This window comes from Mesoplodon densirostris, chromosome 8, assembly GCF_025265405.1.
Source record: "Mesoplodon densirostris isolate mMesDen1 chromosome 8, mMesDen1 primary haplotype, whole genome shotgun sequence".
Lineage (NCBI taxonomy): Eukaryota > Metazoa > Chordata > Mammalia > Artiodactyla > Ziphiidae > Mesoplodon > Mesoplodon densirostris.
Genome location: NC_082668.1, coordinates 35,463,056 through 35,479,849, shown reverse-complemented (window position 1 = coordinate 35,479,849; position 16,794 = coordinate 35,463,056). Strand labels below are relative to the sequence as shown.

Genomic DNA, 16,794 nt, shown 5'->3' with positions numbered 1-16,794 from the left:
GTAGTATTCCATTTTCTTTACTTATCCATTGATGATAGGTTGCTTCCATACCTTGGGTATTGTAAATAAAGCCACAATGAACATATGGGTGTATACATCTTTTTAAATTAATGTTTTCTTGTTCTTTGGATAAATACCCAGAAGTGGAATAGCTGGGTCATATGGTAGTTCTATTCTTAACCTTTTGAGACATCTCCATATTCTTTTCCATAGTGGCTGCACCAAGTTATAGTCCCACTACTGGTGTACAAAGATTCCCTTTCCTCCATATCCTCTTCAACATTTGTTATTTCTTGTCTTTTTGATCAGAGGCATTCTGACCGTTGTGAAGAGCTATCTCATTGTGGTTTTGATTTGCATTTCTCTAATAATTAGTGATGTTGAATATCTTTTCTTGTGTCTGTTTGTCATCTGTATGTCTTCTTTGGAAAAATGTCTATCTAGAGCCTCTGCCCATTCTTCAGTAGGGTTGTTTTGCTGTTGTTGTTGAGTTGTATGAGTTCTTTATATAGTATTGATATTACCTCCTTATCAGACAGAAGATTTACAGATATCTTCTCCTATTCAGTAGGTTGCCTTTTCATTTTGATGAGGTTTCCTTTGCTGTGCAGAATTTTTAGTTTGATTCTGGTCTTTTCTTTCTCTCTTCTCCTTCTGGGACCCATACAACATGAGTGTTATTCTGCTTGATGTTGTCCCAACAGTCCTTAAAGGTTTTTTTTTTTCTTTTGGCTGTGCCTCGTGGGATCTCAGTTCCCCAACCAGGGATCGAACCTGAGCCCTTGGCATTGAAGGCACAGAGTCCTAACAACTGGACCGCCAGGGAATTTCCAAAGGTATCCTCACTTTATAAAATTCCTTTTTTGTTTTGCTGATCTGAGTGAGTTCCATTGCTTTGTCTTCCAGCTCACTGATTCATTCTCCTACCTCACCCAGCCTGCTGTTGAACCCCTCAACACTTGTCATTGACGGTCTTTTTGATTATAGTCATCCTAATGGATGTGTATTTTCCAGTTCAGTTATAACTTCCATTTAGTACTTTCTTACACATCCTATCTCTTTGTTGAAGTTCTCACTGTGTTCATCCGTTATTCTCCCGAGTTTGGTGAACATTTGGATGGCAGGTGCACCACATGCCAGCCAGGTAGAAGTTAACCAGGAGGAGCCATCATGAACCAAGCCCCTGGGTGGTCCAAGAGGTCTTTATACCCGGGCCCCCATTGGGCTGGTGGAGGTGACGGCTCCTCCAGCAAGATGCCTGGTAGGCAGAGGAGCATTCCTGAGACCTTTTTAAGGAGTTGTGAGAGCCCAGCTGGGCGAGGTTTGTCCATTCCAGTGTGTCTCCTGCTTGCCCACTCCTGTATCTCTATTTTACTATGGATGATCTTGAGTCACTCCCACCCAGGAATTTGAGGCCTCTGCTCAGCCCCACAACAAGACTGGGATTTCTGGTCTCAAGATTACTTCACGGCCATGGATCATACACTTAGTATCCACCAATGCCCAATAACAGGCCAACAGTTGTCCCTCAAAAGATGTGTACATTCCTGCTGACTCCAGGAGCTTGTGTGTCCAAAAGCCCAACAGGCACCTATGACCTATGGCACTGTCCTTCTGCCGTAGGCTCCAATTTGCAAACAGGGAGATTGCTGAGACTTGTAACTCAAATGGAAGATGTGGTTCTGTGTGGCCCAGGGGAAGGACGGCCTGGGTGGCCCATTGGAGGGTTTCCGGGGCATCCTGTTTGTCGGAAGTCTCACTCACACGTAGTGACCTTTCTGTTAAACTAATAGGTGGGTGCTGTCAAGATCCCACAGGGGGAATGTGAGCAAGTGAGTAGCTGAATAGTCCCACAAGTCACTGGGCCTTCTTTCTATTTGTTGGGGGCAGAGAGGACCAAAAGCTTGGTAATTGTCTCCTCTGAAATGAGAAGCCATGCCCCTTCCCAGATTATGGTCAGGGATTTCAGTTAGGTATTAGGACTCTGTGATGTGTCTGTGTTCATAGCCTAGTTGCGTTGCTGCATGCGGACCAACAGAGGGTCCAGTCCTTGCTGGGTTGTGCCCTGGTCTGAGCCCACCAGGAGGAGGCATTAACAGCCTCCAGGAGCAGAGCTTTTCCCCAGTAAGGATCCACCTGATGGCAGATAGCCCAGGAACTTAGGTTGCCTTGTGGAAGGATGTTAAAGCTATGTTGTAACCCATTTCACATAGAGAAAAACTGATCCTGATGATCGAGTGAGAAAGATGCTGAAAAAGGCATTTGCAATGTGAACTGTCACATATCAAGTTCCCTCAGCTTGAGCAATAGCGTCTGTGATAGTCACAGTGTCGGGTACCACCAGCACAAGGGCAGCAGCACAGCGTTGAGCCCCCTGTAATCAATGGTAGGTTTCCAGGCACCCGAAGTTTTGTGCACTAGGCAAACAGGACTGCTGAATAGACTCACACAGCACTTTGGCTTCCTTGGGCTCAGCAGTGAGGGCAGTTATTTCCTTTTCTTCGCTAGGCAGCTGATACTGTTTTGGGGGTACAATAGCACTAAGTACTTGTAGTCAGGCAGGTTCAAGGTCTTCCACGTGCCCCAGTAAGATGACCCTAACTGCAGCAGTTCTCATCAGAGGTAGAGGGTGAAGGTGATTGGGGGTCCACATAGACAAATCATCAATACCATGAACACATTCAGTGGTGGGGGCCATAATAAGGGAGGTTTACAGGGACTTGAAGGGATCTATCCATAGTCAGGTTTGGGCAAAGGTCCTGGTAAGGGAGGTGGCCTCAGCCCCCAAACCAGAGCACATTGTCTGTTCGGTGCTCATCTTGGTGCCAGGGGTTGGAAGACCACAGTCACTGGTGCATCAATATCTAGAAAGGCCCAAGACGTGCAATACTTCCCCCTCCACTGAAATCTAACCTCAGCATCTGGCCTCTCGTCCCCACTGGGGACAGAGAGACCTCAGCCTAACCCCCAGTCTTGTTTACTTTTGAAAGCTGAGAGGTCTGGGTAAAAGTGTCTGGGGCTCTCTGATTTATCTCTAGCTCATCAGGAGGGGGTGAAAAGAATACCACCTGCAGGGGCTTCCCTGGTGGTGCAGTGGTTTAGAGTCCGCCTGCCGATGCAGGGCACACGGGTTCGTGCCCCAGTCCAGGAAGATCCCACATGCCGCAGAGCAGCTGGGCCCGTGAGCCATGGCCGCTGAGCCTGCGCATCCGGGGCCTGTGCTCCACAATGGGAGAGGCCACAGCAGTGAGAGGCCCGCGTACCGCAAAAAACAAAAAACAAACAACAAAAACAGGCTGTCCTCACCATGCGCTGGGCAGGGACCAGCTCCCTCATGCCCTGCTGAACTGCAACGCCTCCAGGTTTTCCAGCTTCCCCAGGACTAAAGACCAGGTACATTATTCATTTCGATGTAAATAATCACACAGGCATATAGCTCAAGATGGAGGCAAGAAACTGGTTAGAGCAAGTAAATTAATACTGATCCTAGAAGATCACAAAAGGAATTTAACCAACTTCAGGTTCACAATTCACTTGCTGATTATTCATCTTCCTTTTTTAAAAGATCTAAGACTGGGAGAGCCTAGGATCAATACCTTACAAATGGCACGTCAAAGCCCCGAGACTCCCCCATTCCTCCTCAGTATGGCCCCCTGGATACCTGTGGTGGGTCATCCATTTCTGCCAGGCTGGGGGCTGGGGGCTGGAAGTAAACTCTCAAGTGAGACAATCTTGGGATCCTGTGTTGGCCGTGCAGTTTGTCAGCTGATTGACACTGAACTTAGTTTCCTCATCTGTACAATGTGTCTAATAATTCGTAGCCATCTTACAGATATTGTGAGCTTACGTAACACAGTGGTAGTGAATATTTACTGAGAACTGTCAAAGGTCCAAGCGTTCCTTTAAGTGCTCAGTCTGTTTTACCTCCTGTAATTCTGCTCAGGTAGGAATTCCAGAGCTGGGACCTGAAGACTGGTATTTTTTTAAAACCTGCTCAGTTAACCCTCAGATCAGTCAAGTTGAGAACCATGGGTGTGTATTAATGTTCAGACACTGATTAACCTCCCAGGGTTTTAGAGAGGCACACAAAACTCATTCTGCCACTCACTAGCTGAAGGTACTTGTCCAAGTCTTTCGCCTCTCCAAACCTCAGTTTTGTCACTCACATGGGAGCATCCACTTCTGAGAATTGTTCAGAAGGTGAAATGAGCCAGTTTGGGTGGCTGTGCCTTGCACACACAATGTTTATTAAATATTAGCTGGTGCCATTAGGCGGACTCCTTTTTCATAGGTGACCTTGTGACCTCTGTGCATAGGTTAAATTTACTGCTCTTCCATCCACATGGTTCATTTCAAATTCTAAATGCTGGGGAAAGGGAGATAGTGTGTTATGGTGGAAAAATCCTTGTTTTTGGTCCAACAGGACTGAGTTCGAATTTGGGTATTCATTTGAGCCTCTGTTTCCTCATCCATGAAATGGGAGAACAATCCTCTACTTTGCTGGGGGAATTAGAGATAATTGATGTAAAGGTACAACATATAGGTATTGTATTATTTTTGGTGTTTTTGTTATAAAATGTACAAGGTGTAACAACAAAAAGGCAGAAAACCTTTAAAAAAATTCAAACAGGAAACGGAGGCAGAGGGTGAGAAGGGGATGGAAGATGAAGAAAAGCTGGGGAGGTTTGGGGGCTCAAGGTCCTGGGGGACAGATCTCCGCATTACCACCACTCCAGGCGCGGCACTGGACAGGTATGGGTCACTAAGGCACAGCACTGGCCAGGGACTGTTATCCTTGCTTAGGGCTGGGCCAGACCCACATCCCTTTTTGTGCAGGATCTCCCCACATCTCAGCAAGAGATCTGCTTCGACCCAAGAAGAGCTCTTGCCAGATGATATGGGGGGCTGGTCCATGGCTTCAGTGCTGAGATTTGGGCCGCAGAATAGAGGAATAATTCCTCTCCCCAGACCCCTTTCAAGGAAGAATGGCATTTTTACTTGCCACAGAAAGTCTCAAATCTGTCTTTAAAAAGTATAGGCCTTATATACACTAAATGTAGTGAGTATACAGCTTCCTGGTTTTTAGTTTGCATATTGATGAATTGTCTATCATCTCCCACTTTTGAATGTTTGGAAATTGGGCATCGGTTCCTTTAAATAAGAAACATTTTCTGTTCGAGTGAATCACCTCTGTTTTCCAGTTTTCAAAGTCAATTTTATTCTCTAGTTCTCTCTGTTCAGGAATTTCCTTTCTCTCTTACTGAAGACCAGGTTTTGCCCTTCTACCGGAGGGTAATGGTTTCACAGGTTCTCTTTCTTTTATCTCGCGATGTTTCAAAGCCCTGCTGAATTCGCTAGTAAATTCTGAATGTGGAGAGGAGAGAAACAGGAAGTGAGTCTGCTGGGACAGGCAGAAAAGCCTGGTTGAGTGATCCGAAAGTAAAAGAAAACTTCTTCCGGGAGGCCTTTCCAACCCCACCTCCCTCCTCCCCCTCCCCCTTGCCTTGTTTACAGGGATTTTTCTCCGGTTGTAAGAACCTGCCTCAGTAATTGGAACGTGTGAAGTTAGGCAGTCTAGGGGGCTTGGCATCGGGAGCTTGGTGACTGTGATGTTGCCAGGGTGGACCAGGTGAGTGGCTGGTGCAAAAGTGGCTTCTGGAGACCACGTTGCCCACTCAAGGGGCAGATCAGACCTGCGGAGTGGACTCACCTCTGGGTCCTGCTAGGGGCCCAGATCTTGGACTGGGTTTCTCTCTGAACCACGACCACTGACTTTGCTGCTTTTTAACTCTGAGGAATCTCCAGTTACTCTGCTGCCCCAAATATAGACACGCTGTCTCTCTCCTGCTGGATTACTTTGGAAATTCTACAAGACTTTATTCACCTACTTATGTTTAAATTATTTTCCGTTTGGCCTGGGGCAGAGGGTTAAGTTAATCACCCTGTCAGATCCCTATTCCCTGTAGCCCTTGGTCTCTAAGGCTTACGGGGCCCCTCTACCCTGCCCTGTTCTAGGTACTTTCTTTGATTTCCCCACTCCCACCCTATCTCCTATCCTCCCAAAGACGACCCTCTAAATCTTTTGATACATATCCTTGAATTGTTCTGTATCTTTGCAAAATGTGTCCTTGTTTTGTGGGTGTACGCTACTTTTTAAACTGTGCGATCAGGAACAAGAAAGTAATTTCTCTGTACCTCTGTTTCCTCATCATTAAATGGGATTAACACTCCCTCATGAGGTGGCTGTGAAGATTTAAGTTGATAATAACAGCATGAGCCACTTAGAACAGTGACTGGCACTACTAAGTACCCAGTAAGTATTAGCAATTATTATTACGTATTAGTATTATTTGTATTGTATTTTGCTTGTTCTGTTTCTGACTTTTTTTGTTTTTCAAGTAAGCACTGTACTTTAAGTTCGATGTAATTTGCCAGGTCCCACTTTGTAACCACTACTTATTATTCCATGATGGACAGTCTCCCAATCCTATATAAGGACTATAGGAGAACTTGCCCACCAATCTTTAGCCTGATCCAGCTTGCAAACCTTTGCCATTCTGATAGGTCCAAAGTAGGGAGCCCGTTGCTTTATTTTGGCACTTTCCAGCTTACTCATGAGTCTGAGCGTCATTCGTACACTTTGGCCATCTGAGTATCCCTGTCAAGGAACCCTGTGTCCATATCCATTGTCATTCTCCAGGGTTTCTTTTCCTCGTTGATTTGCAGGAAACCTTTGTATGTTCTAGATACTGCTACTCCTGTGGCACATCCTGGGAACGGGCATGAAATATTCCGTCTCTGCCTTTGTGAAGCTCACAGCCTCGGACAGGAACCAGCCATAAAACAGTGGGATGAAAGCTGAGTGTATGCTCAGGAAGCCGCAAGAAAGAGTCAGGGAGCGCCTCCTGGGCTAGGATTTAGCCGTTAATAGGATTTCATTCTGTTACTGTGCTCTCACTCAGAGTTCTCGGGGCAGAGGCGCAGTAGCAAAGGGCACGATGGGACCACGGCGCCCTTCCTTAGCCCTCTTCAAGTGGAGGGGCACTTTCAGACATCTCATTAATCCTCTCAGCCGTGAGCTCTGCCCTCTGAAAGCTTATATTCCATTTGCGGAAAGAAAAAAGGCAGTTTCAAAGAAGAGAGGTGTTTGATTTTTTTTTTCTCTCTCTAGTTTTATTATCAGAAAACATTTCAACTGACTGAAAGCAAAAAGGCAGGGCTAATGTGTACTTTGTTCTCCAGGGCCCAGTCCACGGTGAGGGCCCCAGGATTTGTCTTTTTGGTGAGCTCCACTGGGCCTTTTGGGAGGAAGGACTATGATTCTAGAGTTTTCTGGGCTGCTGAGGGTGGGGTCTTGTGGCCTCGGGGTCATGGAAGTGATCGTGTATGTGAGTGTAGATGGGGAAACCAAGAGAGTTTCTGTGAGGGTCAGCAGACCCTCTGAGAGCTGTGGTGAGGACCCTGCAGTTTACATATCTCAAGACCACTCAGGAGTGCTCAGTGAATATTATTGAAGGAAACCATTAAAGTCTTCATAATGAGCCCCTAAAAATCTGTAAATTCCAGCAATATGAAAAGAAAGGGTTCTTAGCTATCATCCAGTTCAAACTTTCTCCTGTTGGAATGTGGTAGAGAGGCCCCGAAGAGAAACTGACCCGTCCAAAGTCACACAGCCAGAGCCAAAGCTCAGGTGGCCAGGGTCCCCTCCCGGCACCTGCCTCCTCTTCCACAGGCTCCCTCTTAGAGATCTAGACGGGGGTGCTGCCTGGAGGCCGGCCTACCTCACTAGTGACTCAGGAGTTTCGAAAACAGGAAGTAAGTGAGCTGTGCTGTTGGTTCTTCATTTGACTTCATTCTTTTCTTAGTGCCAGGAGAGAGAGGCCTGTGAAGCGGCTGCCGCTGTGAGGGTTCTGGGACTTGGCTGTGGTAAGGTTGGATGGGCTTTTAGAGAGGAAGGTTTTTGATTCTAGACTTTTCTAGGCTACTGAGGGTGGGATCTGGTGGCCTCGGGGCTCATGGGCTGGTCCTTGTATATGACTGTAGATGCGGAAACCAGGAGAGTTAGCAGTGCTTCCCAGGGCCGTAGTGAGGGCCCACGGGAAAAAGTCAGTTTCCCAGATCTCCAGCTTCGGTTGATGCATTCCTGATTTTTTGGGGGGAATACTCCAAGTTCAGTTATTTGTACAGAGGCCTCATCCTTATGGTGAGTTGTCAAGGAATAGAAACCAAAACTCAACTCTCAACTGACTTTGCTGCTATAGCTTACCAATCTGCCGACACTCAGACCACCAATATAAACACACATGTACACATAAACAGACACACACGTAAACAGAAACAGTGCTAAGAACTCAATTATTTATTTATTTATTTATTTTTGAGACATTCAAAGGGCACAGGACAGTACCGGGAATAACATAATGGCAAGCATAGACTGATAATCAGTACTTGTGGGGTTAAGCATTTATAGGTGGAGTTATAAATTTCTTCAGTTTGGTTGGCTCTGAGTTGTGTCGTGATTTGAACACCTTTCCTGGGCTGTGAGATAGCCCTGGCTGGGACCCTGCAGCGGAGGTTGTTTGTGTGCAGGGTGGACATCTGGCAGGTTCTGGGGGAACCCCAATTTGGGGTGGCCATCCTGGACTGGAGGTAGTAGTCACCCTATTGCTTAGGGGTTTGGGCCTGAGAGCGGCTTTCCAGTACTCTCAAGCTTTGAACGAGGTAACGGATTTTTGTCTCAGAAGAGTAATGCAAATTTTGGGTTTATTTTCTCCAGCTTTGAGGTAGTTTTCCATATCACCAAAAGAGCTAAGATGTTGCTAGAATGTCGCTAGAAGGATTGTTTGTGATTAGATGAGATTTATTTGCAATTTAATTGTGGCACAAAGGCAGTGCTAATTTGGGACTCTGGGATGAGGTGCTGAGGTCTAAATCCAGGCTCCAGCATGTACCGGCTTGGTTTGTAAGGTTCTGACCCTCTCTTTGCTTTTGTAGATTTGTTAAGAATTCTTGTTTCTGTGTTTTGGGGGTTTCTTTAGTCTTTTAAAATTTTAAGTAATTCATAATCTTTAAAAATATTTTGATTATGTGTCTTTCTTCATTAAATTCCTTCACTGGCTTCCAACTGGAATCAGAATAAATTCTAAATCTTTGCAGGGTCTGTCATTGAGACCCTTGAGTGAGATGCTCAAACCTGGGCCTGATGCCTCTCACTAGCTTACTTTTGAACTGATTTTTTTGTGTGTGTGTGTGGTACGTGGGCCTCTCACTGTTGTGGCCTCTCCCGTTGCAGAGCACAGGCTCCGACATGCAGGCTCAGCAGCCATGGCTCACGGGTCCAGCTGCTCCGCAGCATGTGAGATCTTCCCGGACCGGGACACGAACCCGTGTCCCCTGCATTGGCAGGCGGACTCTCAACCACTGTGCCACCAGGGAAGCCCCTGAACTGATTTTTCACAATAGTAAAATGAGGATGATAATAGCAATTTCTTCAGAGGATTGCAGTAAGTGAGACAAGAAAAATATTTTTATGTTTATATGGTTATATGTTATAAACACACATCATAATATAAAAATTCATATCAAAATACTTTGGGGCACACATTTATTATAAAAATGTTAGATACACTTATATACCATATAATACAAATATATTTATATGGATTTATTATTGTTATATAATTGGAAATAAAAGAAAAATTCGGGAGGGCTTTCCATTTCTACCCCTCTCTTCCACCTTGTATGCAATATAAACCAATATATTCAAATTTATATTCGAATTTATATATTCAGCATATGTATATGCACACACATTATATATGTATATATATGTGAACATGTGAATAAAATGGGAAAAAAAACGCACCAAATTTGACCCCAAAATTACTTCTAAGTTTTTCTAAGTGATTTTTTTCTAAGCGATTTTTATTTTTCTTTTAAAAGTTCTCTAAGGAATAAATGTTACTTTTACTATTTTAGGATGAGAAAAATACAACAATGAATATTCTCCTTAAAATATTACTCTAACAAAGTTTCTAGCATATGAGCACATGCAGTTAAACCCAGGACCCATAAAAAAAGAAGTTCCGGGGCTTCCCTGGTGGCACAGTGGTTGAGAGTCCGCCTGCCGTTGCAGGGGACACGGGTTCGTGCCCCGGTCCGGGAAGATCCCACGTGCTGCGGAGCAGCTGGGCCCGTGAGCCATGGCCGCTGAGCCTGCACGTCCGGAGCCTGTGCTCCACAACGGGAGAGGCCACAACAGTGAGAGGCCCGCGTACCTCAAAAAAAAAAAAGAAAAAAAGAAGTACCTCTTGGTCCCTGTTCCTATAGAGCCAGAACCTAGAGGTGGCCCGTTGTTAACGGTATAAAATCTAGAGCAGGTAACAGTGCTTCCCAGGCACTACGATCAAAGAGGTGTGTGACCTAAACAAACAAAGACAATATTATACCACAATGTGTCTGGAAAAAGCTGGGTCAGAAAAGAAGCCTTGCCAGCACTTTCCCTACTAAGTGTCCATTTTAATATGATGCAAAAATAATTTAGAAAGCATTGTCAGGCTATTGCAAAGATAATGAAACGAGTGAGGTGAACTGGCCATAGAGGACAGGAGCCCATCATGTTATATCCAAATTCACGTCATCCTTGCCTTGGATTCGAATTTTTTTTATACTGTCAGAAAATGCTATTGAATATGTAACAAAAGCCTTAAAAATCTTTATTCCTTTTGTCTCAGTAATCCTATTTCTAGGAAATTATTCTAATAAAATAATCAGAGGTATACATGGAGATTTGCATTTTAAGATCATCCTAAATGTAATCAGAGACTGGTTAGATAAATTCTTGCCCATTCATATGATTAGATGCCTTACAGATTTAAAAATCCATGCTGTAGAAGAAAAAATAAAGACATCAAGATGTACTTATAATATTATCAGTGGAAAAGTCCACGTATACCTCAGAAATATGGTGTTTAAATATGAGGGAAAATATATATGCGTAAAATATTCGGTAGGAAGGACAGTAAGATTATTAGGCATTTATCTTTGTTTTTTATTTTACTTTAATTTTTTTAAAGTTGATTTACAGTGTTGTGTTAATTTCTGCTGTACAGCAAAGTGATTCAGTAATACATATATATACATTCTTTTTTTAATATTCTCTTCCATTATGGTTTGTCATAGGATACTGAATATAGGTCTCCATGCTATACATAAACGCTTACATCTGTTAACCCAACCTCTGACTACATCCCTGCCCCAACCCCCTCCCCCTTGGCAACCACAGGTCTGTTTCTGTTTCAGATAGGTTCATTTATGTCATATTTTAGATTCCACATATAAGTGATATCATATGGTATTTGTCATTCTCTTTCTGACTTACTTCACTTAGTATGATAATCTCTAGTTGCATCCATGTTGTTGCAAATGGCATTATTTCATTCTTTTTTTATAGCTGAGTAATATTTCATTGTATATATGTACCACATCTTCTTTATCCATTTCTCTGTCAATGGATATTTAGGTTGCTTCCATGTCTTGGCTATTGTGAATAGTGCTGCTAGGAACATAGGGGTGCATGTATCTCTTTGGATTAGAGTTTTGTCTAGATATATGCCCAGGAGTGGGATTGCTGGATCATATGATAATTCTATTTTTAGTTTTCTGAGGAACCTCCATACTGTTTTCCATAGTGGCTTTACCAACTTACATTTCCACCAACAGTGTAGGAGGGTGCCCTTTTCTTCACACTCTTTCCAGCATTTGTTATTCATAGAGTTTTTAATGATGGCCATTCTGATCAGCATGAGGTGATACCTCACTGTACTTTTGACTTGCATCTCTCTAATAATTAGCGATGTTGAGCATCTTTTCATGTGACTATTGGCCATTTGTCTTTCTTCTTTGGAGAAATGTCTCTTTGGGTCTTCTGCCTATTTTTCGATTTGGTTGTTTGTTTTTTGTTGTTGATTTTATGAGCTGTTTATATATTTTGGAAATTAAGCCCTTGTCAGCTGCATCATTTGCAAATACTTTCTCCCATTCTGTAGGTTGTCTTTTCATTTTGTTTTTGGTTTCCTTTGCTGTGCAAAAGCTTGTAAGTTTGATTAGGTCCCATTTGTTAATTTTTGTTTTTATTTCTTTTTTTTTTTTTTTTTTTTTTTTTTTTTTTTGCGGTATGCGGGCCTCTCACTGTTGTGGCCTCCCCCGCTGCGGAGCACAGGCTCCGGACGCGCAGGCTCCAGACGCGCAGGCTCAGCGGCCATGGCCCACGGGCCCAGCCGCTCCGCGGCATATGGGATCCTCCCAGACCGGGGCACGAACCCGTATCCCCTGCATCGGCAGGCGGACTCTCAACCACTTGCGCCACCAGGGAGGCCCTGTTTTTATTTCTATTGCCTTGGGAGACTGACCTAAGAAAACATTGGTATGATTTACATCAGAGAATGTTTTGATTAGGCATTTAATCTTTGGATGACAGAATTATAGGTAATTTTTATTCTCCTTTTTATCTTTCCTGTATTTTCTAAAAGGAATACAATAAGCATTGTTATCATTAGAAAGAAAATAATTGCAGAGGGGGAAAAAGAGATTCTGCTTTCATTTGTTTCTTTGGTTGATTTTATTCTGTAAAATGATATTTTAGCAATGGTTAGAACTTATTGGAAGATTTAAGGACACTGGACCTAATGGTTTTAAACAGGGCTGGACCCAGTTCTGATCCTTTCCAGTTTCATATACTGGAATAAAAATAGTTATTTAAAAAGAGATTTTAATTTAAGTACATGTACATTTAGGGTAATAAAATGGTAAAGATTTACACTGTGCAAAGGGTATAGAATGTAAAGCAAGTCTCTTCCTGTCCACCCCCAGACCTCTAGTTCCTCTCCTCTCAGGCAACCACTGAAAGAGCTTCCTGTGTATTTTCTTCAAAGATCTGTGAATACAGTCTAGGCACTGTATGAGTTTGGTATGTCTCTTTCCAGAATTTCCTTATCTTTTATTTTCTGCTTTAATATATATTTCTGTAATCACTGAAAATCTAATTATGTTGTTTGAGTATTTCTAAAAAGTAGATGTATGATTTTTGGTTATATTGCAACTTGCTATTTTCACTGTCGTAATAACTTATCTTGAATATCTATCCATTTTAATTTCAGAAGTTGGAGTGCATTTTCTTAACTGCTGCATAATATTCTGTAGGATGACTATGCTTTAGTTAATTTAGCCATTCCTTTATTGGAGGACATTTGGGATGTTTCTAGTTGTTCAGGGTTATATATTGGGCTGTGGTGAGACTCCATGTACAAACCCTGTTGAGCACATGTGTGTTTCTATGGAGTGTGATTTAAGGAATGAACTTGCTAGTTTGCTCCCTTGAATGTCTAGAGGTTTTGTTTGTTGAACTTTGAACGTATGCTTTTAGGTGCAGCCCAAATATTTAAGGTATCTTTCCTATATAAAAGTATTTTCATGATAATTGATTGCTTTTGCAGTGAATAATCTAGGCTCTGCAGCCTTTGTGAATCCAGTGTAAAACAAGATGTATCTTTCTAAGACACTGTCCCTCCAGTTTCCTAATCAAGAAAACTTGTCTAAACAATAATGTCAGCTCTAGATTAAAAGGGAGAAAAAAGTTTTGTCCATAATTCCAATTCTAAGAAGGAAATAATCAGAGGTATGCACGGGATATATGAAAAAGCCTGTCAGTGCAATATTATTTTTAATAGTAAAGAAACAGAAAATTGCTTAAAATAAATTTTGATATCTCCACATGCTGGAAATCAAGAAATATTAAAAATATGCCAAAGAAGAATATTTATGGTAAAGGTAAATGTTCATTCTAAATATTAAGTGGGTATAAAAAAATACAGATGTACACGCTTGGATGTGCAACCTGATTCTAACTTTTATATAAATGTGTATTTGTCTGTATGTGATGTATGATAATGACAACCATGACCATGTTATAATTTATTGAATTTTCAATTTTTACCAAAAAAAAAAACCACCCCAGTGTTCTGTAATCAGAATTGGCGGGAAGTAATCAGGATTTTTTTTTTTAAATACTGTTTTATTTTATTTTAATTAATTAATTAATTAATTAATTTTTATTTTTGGCTGCATTGGGTCTTCATTGCTGCGCATGGGCTTTCTCTAGTTGCAGCGAGTGAGGGCTACTCTTTGTTGCGGTGCAAGGGCTTCTCATTGTGGTGGCTTCTCTTGTTGCAGAGCACGGGCTCTAGGTGCACGGGCTTCAGTAGTGGTGGCACGAGGGCTCAGTAGTTGTGGCTCATGGGTTCTAGAGTGCAGGCTCAGTAGTTGTGGCGCATGGGCTTAGTTGCTCTGCGGCATGTGAGATCTTCTCGGACCAGGGCTCGAACCCGTGTCCCCTGTGTTGGCAGGCAGATTCTTAGCTTCTGAGTCACCAGGGAAGTCCCAGAAAAGGTTTATTTGAAAAAGAAAAACTAAAAGCTTCAAAGTCTTTTGGGCCACTTTTTAAAAATATTAAAGTTTACCTTAATGTTTCTATTTTAACATCAGAGGTACAAAATACACAGGTCCTGGTTCACTCCATCACCCCTCAAGTGATAGTCAGGATTTGTGGTTTCATCTGAGAATGTCAGTGAATGCAGGGAGCTTAAAAATTTAGGAGCCTTGTTTCAGGGAGGAAAGAGGTCCAAACAGGTTAAGGTTATTTGAGGTTAAAGAAAGTGCCCAGGGGCACAGAGTCTGTGGGAGCAAGCAAATGGTGGAGCTGGACGAGAAGTTAAAGGTTTTCTAGTTCAAGGTTTTCAGATGGTAGCCCTGAGGTAAGGGAGCATCTGAGTAAGCCTTCAAGGAAGAGTTCTTCAACGTTGAAGAGGTGGAAAATCACTGCTTTCAAATGAATTTTCCAGTGAGGAAGTGGGAAAACCAGGAGGGTAAGAGAAGTGTTCAGGTCACATGCCCAGTGGTGTCCGGCCCCACAGCCAAGGTCTTTCCTTCTTTCAGGTGAACATGCCTTTGTTCGTTAGTTTTTGGTTGTTACTCTAAAAGCACGATAGGTGTTGTATACTCACAACACTTCAGGAGATATTGCTCTTCTGATCCCACCTTACCGAGCAGGAATCTCCTCAGCTGTAGGCTGTGAGCTGCCCAGGCCTGGGCCAGTGCCCCAGCTGGGTTCTGGTCCAAGTTCTGTCGGACCCCGCAGCCCCAGACCCTGAGCCACTGCACTGCCTGCCTCTCCGACAGTCAGCTGCAGGTGAGATTCCTGGCTTTGACAGTGGCCCTGTAGCTCGCCCCAGGGATCCAGGTCCCAGTCTTGTTCCTATGATGTACCCGATACAAACCCTGCTCCAAGGGCTCCTGTACCATGAACATGGGCCTATCAGAGCAGGGGAGGTGAGGGAGAAATTGGCCAAGGTGACTCAAGGGGCTCGAGAAACCCCAGATCTTGAGCTGCTTGTGTGAAGGTTGTCTGGAGTTTCCTGAAACACTGCCCTCTCTTTTTTTTTACCTGCTCAAACATGTAAGTATGTGAAAATACCCCATAATCTGATTCAGAGACTGTTTGTGTTGAAAGGCTGACCGAGTTCTCTTGGTTCCATTTCCAGTCTTGGGTTCTTGAGCAGCTGTGGGTGCCTGTCCTGAGGCCCTTGGGGGAGAGTACTGCATCGCGTCCTTCTGCCACCGTTGTTTCCATTAGACCACATGACTTCTCCCGCCTCCAACCCTTCCAATCTGTCCTCCACACTTTATTTTATTTTTTTAATTTAATATTTATTTTATATTGGAGTATAGCTGATTTACAGTGTTATGTTAGTTTCTGGTGTGAAGCAAAGTGATTCAGTTATACATCTACGTATGTCCCCCACACTTTAAATGTTAATCCCTAATTGGATGATGTCACGCTCATGTTTACAATCCTTTCTTGGTTTCCCATTATATCCAGGAGAGAGCCTGACCCCCTTGACCCATCGTATGAGGCTCTTTATAACAGTTCCCGGCCACAGCTCCATCCCTTTGTCTCACCACTCCCTCTCCCAGACCCTTCGTGGTTACTTTATTGAGCTCCCTTTGCCTGCCCGAACTGACTTGAACATTCTTGCCTCCAACTTTTGCATAAATTATTTCCTTCAAAAATTGTCCTTCACCATCTCCTCCCCAAAGGTGGCTTCCCTCCAGAAAGCCCTTCTCCCAGGCTGAGTTAAGGCTCTTTCTTCTATATTTCTACTGTGCCCTGGTCACAACTCTCTGACCACTGGCTACTTTGTAAATCTACCTTCCAAAACAGTAAGCTACTTGAGAGTGGGAACCTGTTTGTTTGTTTTCTTGCCTGTATCCACAGCATAATGTCTGGCATATAGTAGATGTAATAGCATTTGATGAAGGAACAAATCAGTAAGTGGTAGTTTTCTTCCTCATCTGAACATAACATTGTATTTTAACCTAGGTAACAACTACATTCTCCTAACGCTCGATCAGCATGAATTTCAACAGATGTCTGTATAATATTGGGGAACAGCTGGACAGTGAAGACCTGGCTGCCCTCAAGTTCCTGAGCCTGGACTACATTCCACACAGGAAGCAGGAACCCATCAAGGATGCCTTGATGCTATTCCAGAGGCTCCAAGAAAAGAGAATGTTGGAGGAAAGCAACCTGTCCTTCTTGAAGGAGCTGCTTTTCCGAATGAATAGACTGGATCTGCTGCTCACCTACCTGGACACCAGTGAGGAGGAGATGGAGAGGGAGCTTCAGATGCCGGGCAGGGCCCAGATCTCTGCCTATAGGTGGGAAAAACCTCCATGGTG

The 16,794-nt window shown here is 43.4% G+C and overlaps 1 protein-coding gene across 3 annotated transcripts in view; it reads left to right on the top strand.

The window, feature by feature from the left end:
* Nucleotides 1-5,426: 5,426 nt before the first annotated feature.
* Nucleotides 5,427-16,794, top strand: part of CASP8 (caspase 8) — a 32,067-nt gene continuing 20,699 nt past the window's right edge. The window contains exons 1-2 of one of the 3 annotated variants that reach the window (XM_060106922.1): nt 5,427-5,629; nt 16,436-16,773. In XM_060106922.1, the coding sequence (XP_059962905.1) occupies nt 16,469-16,773 (305 nt within the window). In that variant the 5' untranslated portion in view covers nt 5,427-5,629; nt 16,436-16,468. Of the gene's footprint in view, nt 5,630-5,662; nt 6,314-7,841; nt 7,927-16,435; nt 16,774-16,794 lie in introns of those variants that run through there. The other 2 variants (XM_060106924.1, XM_060106923.1) reach the window with 2 other exon arrangements.